General features: G+C 57.4%; 1 protein-coding gene across 1 annotated transcript in view; it reads right to left on the reverse strand.

The window, feature by feature from the left end:
- The window catches only part of TYSND1 (trypsin domain containing 1), a 12723-nt gene that overhangs the window by 6898 nt on the left and 946 nt on the right, over window positions 1-4879 (reverse strand). Inside the window, exons 2-4 of the mRNA XM_034663588.1 lie at window positions 4629-4873; window positions 2794-2924; window positions 1363-1548 (exon numbers count right to left, since the gene is read on the reverse strand). Coding sequence (XP_034519479.1) covers window positions 1363-1548; window positions 2794-2924; window positions 4629-4873 — 562 coding nt within the window. The remainder of the gene's footprint in view (window positions 1-1362; window positions 1549-2793; window positions 2925-4628; window positions 4874-4879) is intronic.

Raw genomic sequence — 4879 nt, forward strand, 5'->3', positions numbered from 1 at the left:
AGTTATCACGGTGACTCCTGCCACTGGCTCTGCAGCTCAGCTCGTTCTACTGGGAGCTCCTGCGGGTCGCCTCTGCGCTTGCTGCTCATTTGCTGCACCTGTCATTTTGTTGTTAGCATTTCCTTCCTCTCCAGCATCACGAGGTGCTCGGGGCTCATCTCGGATGTTCCCTGCCCGAGCCCCGGAATGAGTCGCTTCCTGGTGTCTTTTATTAGAGAAACCAAGATCTGGGCTCTCGGTGGGCTCACTGCAAGTGGGGTGTCACTGCTTCTGGCCCCTCTCAGCACACGGAGCTAGGTTATATCTATGTATACACTAACTCATGCCTACACACACATCTATACTTAGTTCTACACCCACTTCTCTATGTATTTCTAAACGTCAGCAGGTATATGGAGGGAATAGAATGCAGGCTGTGACAACTGGCCCTAAGCGTATTATCAATGAATCATTAACTGCGCTCCAGGGGAAGGGGAAGAAAGGAGTCCACCTAAGAAACTGGGGAAAACAGTGTTTTGCGGGGACACGTGAAGGCTCAAGACAAAAAGAACTATACACACTTAAACGCTATACTTTAGTTGGTAAATCTGTTGCTCACAGGGCTGTGAGGTAGGGATTCTACAAGTACTTTGTGTCCTACCGTTAAAGAAATAAGGGAATCCACTCCTGCTAGCGAGAGCAAGGCGAGGTTTCTCTGGATGGCAGAAGTAAGGGAAGGGGAAGCATCGTGTGAGCCCTGGTGTGGGAGGACAGTTGGAGGTATCCACGTGCACTCACGGTTGGCTTTTTTTTTAGTGGACGGACTGTTTTGTTTTTTTAACCAGAATTAGTTACCGAAATTTTTAAATGGAAAGATTTAACAGCCACATATTAAAAAAAAAAAAAAAAAGTCCCCAGTTGCTAGTGAAGAGTTACAGAGTCAGGCCGTGCTAGACCCACAGTCCAGTGTAAGGAGGCATCGGTGTGCTGGAGCAGCGCGCTGTTCACCCCGGGTCCCCCTTGACCCTCCACTCCCTGCTGTCTTCACTCCCTCGCTCATTCACCTTACCTGTGACCCTCGGACTAATCCAACTGCTGAGTTTCACAGATCCAGTGAGATTCGGAGACTTACCTGAGGTGACGCGGTGGCTTAGTGGCAGAGAAGGAACCGGGACTCAGCTCTCTTCCCTCCCTGCTCAGCGTCTGTCCCTCTCCATCCTCAAGAGCGCAAGTGCCAGAAAACCGTGGCTACCTACCTCGTGGGCATGAGGCCCACCACCTTCCCAGGCCAAGGGCGGCTCCCGGGGCGGGGTGCCTGCACTCTCTAGATGGGACTGAGGGTCTGGCAAGGGGAAGGCTGGGAGAGGCCAGGGAGCTGCTCACCCAGGAGGTCTCCTGTGCGGCTGGAGAAGAGGGGTCCCCCGCTGGAGCCGGCGTGCACAGCGCACGTGGTCTGCAGCATTGCCGGTGTGTCACCCACCCGCACCACAGCTGACAGGATGCCTGAGGTCACCGAGGGCCCGCAGGCCTGGCCGAAGACGCCGAAGCCCACCACACTGACAGCTTCGCCTGCCCGGGAAGAAAGGGGGGTGAAGGCGGGGAGTCGCCTCTGTCTGACGGGACTCACACGCTCCCCAACCTGCTTCCGGCCCTCTCCGAAGTTCCAACCCTTCTCCGCCCTTCAGGCTGCCGCTCAGATACTCCTGCCTTCGGGGAGTCTGCCCCAGGTCCCCACGGGAAGAGCCGGGCCGTCCACTGAGCTCCCAGCCCCTGCCCACCACTGGTTCTGGGCGTCAGGCTGTTCTCCACCCTCATTTCCCTGCTGCACCGGGAGGTTACTGCTCAGGGTCCCGGGCACCCAGCCCCGTGCTCCAGAAATGTTTGTGTCGGTCAAGCATCTGCCTTCGGCTCAGGTCATGATCCCAGGGTCCTGGGACTGAGCCCCATATGGGGCTCCTGACTCAGCAGGGAGCCTGCTTCTCCCTCTGCCTGCTGCTCCCCCTGCTTGTGCGCTCTCTCTGACAAATAGATAAAATCTTTAAAAAAAAATAAAAGTAAATAAATGTTTGTGACATTAATACCCATCTCCTCCTTGGACTAAGAAGTCTCTTGGTGAAGAAAAGTGGTGACGATGACAAGGAGGTACCTGCCAGTAACTTCCTTCACCAAGTGCTCTGAATGCACAAGGCACACGGCCAAACGCTTTACAAGCAACGTCTCACCCACTCCTCCCAGTGCCCAGAAGTAGGGAGCATTATCCCCATATTACAGATGTGCAAATTGAGGCAGAGACTACAGAGTTGCCTGTCCAAGGACACTGGGCTAGCCAGGGGCAGAAGAGATGCCAACTTAGAGAGTCGCGGTCTGCACCCCACAGTGAGACATCTGGCACTCCCAAGGCAGCATGCCTCAACTGGGAGCCTCAAAAGTAGAACCCCGCTCTGGCCAGCCCGCAGTGTTATAAGGAGCCCCCAGGCTCAGCCCCTCCACATTACACCGCTGCAGGGCCTCGGGAAAAAGTTGTGCCTTACTCTTCGCCAGGGATCCCACCTGTACCCCCCCGGCAAGCCCAGGACGGGGGCATGCTGGGCACAAGCAGGGAAGCCTCCAAGAGCAACCCCAGGCAAAGCATTGAAACCAGGCTGACTTCACCCCAGCCTCATGCCGCCCTGACTCATTACTCCAGCAGGGGTGGGGCAGGGAGCCCGTCTAGGGGACTAAAGTGCCCTAGTCTAGATCGAGAGGGTTAGAGTGCCCAGCACTGACTTTGCTTCCTGAGGTCCGCCCCAGACCAGAGGGCCCCTTGTCCTTTACCTTCATGGAAACGCTCAGCCAGCACGGGCAGGGGGACACCATGTAGGTCCTCGTCCAGGCTCACTACCGCTATGTCATAGGGAGAGGTCTCCTGGGTGGCAAACACCACACGTCCCCAGATCGTGGCACTCCTAGGAGCAAGGGAGACAAAGTGATGGGCTAGCTTTCTGACCCTTTAGCTCCGAGAGGAAGCAAGGGGAGGAGAGTGACCGTAGAAGTCATGGACTTGGGGGTCAATGGGTCTGGCATCAGCCCTGACTCGTACCAGGCGGGCATCTCTGGGTACACCACTCAGCCATCCTGTGGCGCTTCCAAACATGCCTCAGACTTCTATGCAAGCTCCCTGCAGCTCACCATATTCCTAACGCCTGACACCGGGGGAGCACTGTGGGCCAGGACAGGTGTTAATGCTGTACGCACACCATTTCATCTAGTTCTTACTGAAGCTCTAAGAACCAGGCGCTGGTGTTACCACCATTTTAAATGGTGCATTGGAGGGCCAGAGAGGTTGAGTAACTTCCTCAAGGTCACACAATAGATGGCAGAAGCCAGGGCACACATTCCCAGTGTTTTCCTTCACTGCCTCATTTGGGCTAACAAGCCTGCCAGTTGGTGAGGCAGACGTAGGATTTCGATCCTGTGTCCTGTTTACACACATACACGCTAGCACTTCTATAGCTCTCACTGTGCGCCAGGCTCTGTTCCAAGACTTTATAGGTCAGCTCAGGGCCAGGCAGCTTAGACTGGCTCGTCCAGGATCACACAGGGGCTCCCTGCTGCACTCTGCAGGGACAGCTTCCAGCAGAACCCCTGGGCTCCCTAGAAGCAAGTGTGTGTGTTGTTGGGGTGGGGGATTGGGCACCCCACCAACAGGAAATCCTCATCACCATCTTCCTCTAGAGCCACGGCTGTCCTGTTGGCTGCCAGAGGGAACACCCTACGGCAAAGCCAGCTGGGTTAACACTGGACAGTCAGCAGAGGGATTTGGAAAGGCCTGGGCCGCGAGGCTAGGCTGAGCCAGGTACAGAACCTCAGGCATTAACACCAAGGCGCTATTACGCTCTGCTCCGGCCTAAGCTGAGCACCTGGGACGACCGCAGAAACAGAACCCCAGCGAGAAACCCAAGCCAGGAAGCCAAGGCTGCTGTCCCTGCCGCCGGGCAAATGGAAGTACAGGAGGCCAAGAGTGCTTTCCCCGCAGACACCGAAATGACCGAAGTCCCAACCTGGCTGCCAGGATCACCCAAAGACTGTTTCAGTACATCTGTGTGCTGGGCCCCACTCCCATGTTCTAATTAGGTGGAGCTTCCACACGTGTAGTTTTTATCGGGATGGGAAGTTCTGCTGAAGATCTCAGAGAGCAATCAAGTAAGAGTAAGAGGCCCCTCTCCTGACCCCAGGACGGCAGCATTCTGGGCCTCTGAGACCTCACTACCGCTCTCAGGGGAGATGGAACAGGGCGGGGAAGTCTCCATTCAAGGGGCCTAGTGCTGTGTGGGTGCGGGGCTATGAGACACAGCAGAGTTGGGAAGGAATTCAGGCTGGGAGGGGGTGCTCAACGACGCCCAGTCAGGGATGCTGGGACTCCCCACAGTCCCCTGATCCAGGGTTGCTTGGCATCTTGCCCAAGCCCTACTCATCCCCTGCCAGGAGGGAGGCCCAAAACCCCCTACTCTGGGGTTGTGAATACGCAGGAAGGAGGGGAGAGACTCAGGTCTCTCTCCGCACTACACCATCAAAGCATCAGCATGATGCCAGAAGGCCTCCATTATCCTCAGAGTTACGATCTGACACCCGGGGAGGGGGCAGAGTTGGGGCAACCTTGCGGGCCTTACTTGGGGGACGTGTAGCGCACCAGGACCCTGGCCGCCTCCCGAGGGGCCACATGACGGCAGGTCACCACGAGGCGGGGCGCCACGGCCACTCCGGAGCCCCAGACGGTGCCGCACTCCACCAGCACGGCCGCAGCTGCCCACGGGGGCCCGGGGTCGCGGAGGGGCAGGCCCCACGGGGCGCCCACCTCCGGCGGCAGGAGGGCGGCCAGGGCGTGGGTGCCGGGGCCCAGGCGGCCGAGCGCGGCTCGGGC

The sequence above is a fragment of the Ailuropoda melanoleuca genome, chromosome 6 (assembly GCF_002007445.2).
Source record: "Ailuropoda melanoleuca isolate Jingjing chromosome 6, ASM200744v2, whole genome shotgun sequence".
NCBI classification, from domain to species: domain Eukaryota; kingdom Metazoa; phylum Chordata; class Mammalia; order Carnivora; family Ursidae; genus Ailuropoda; species Ailuropoda melanoleuca.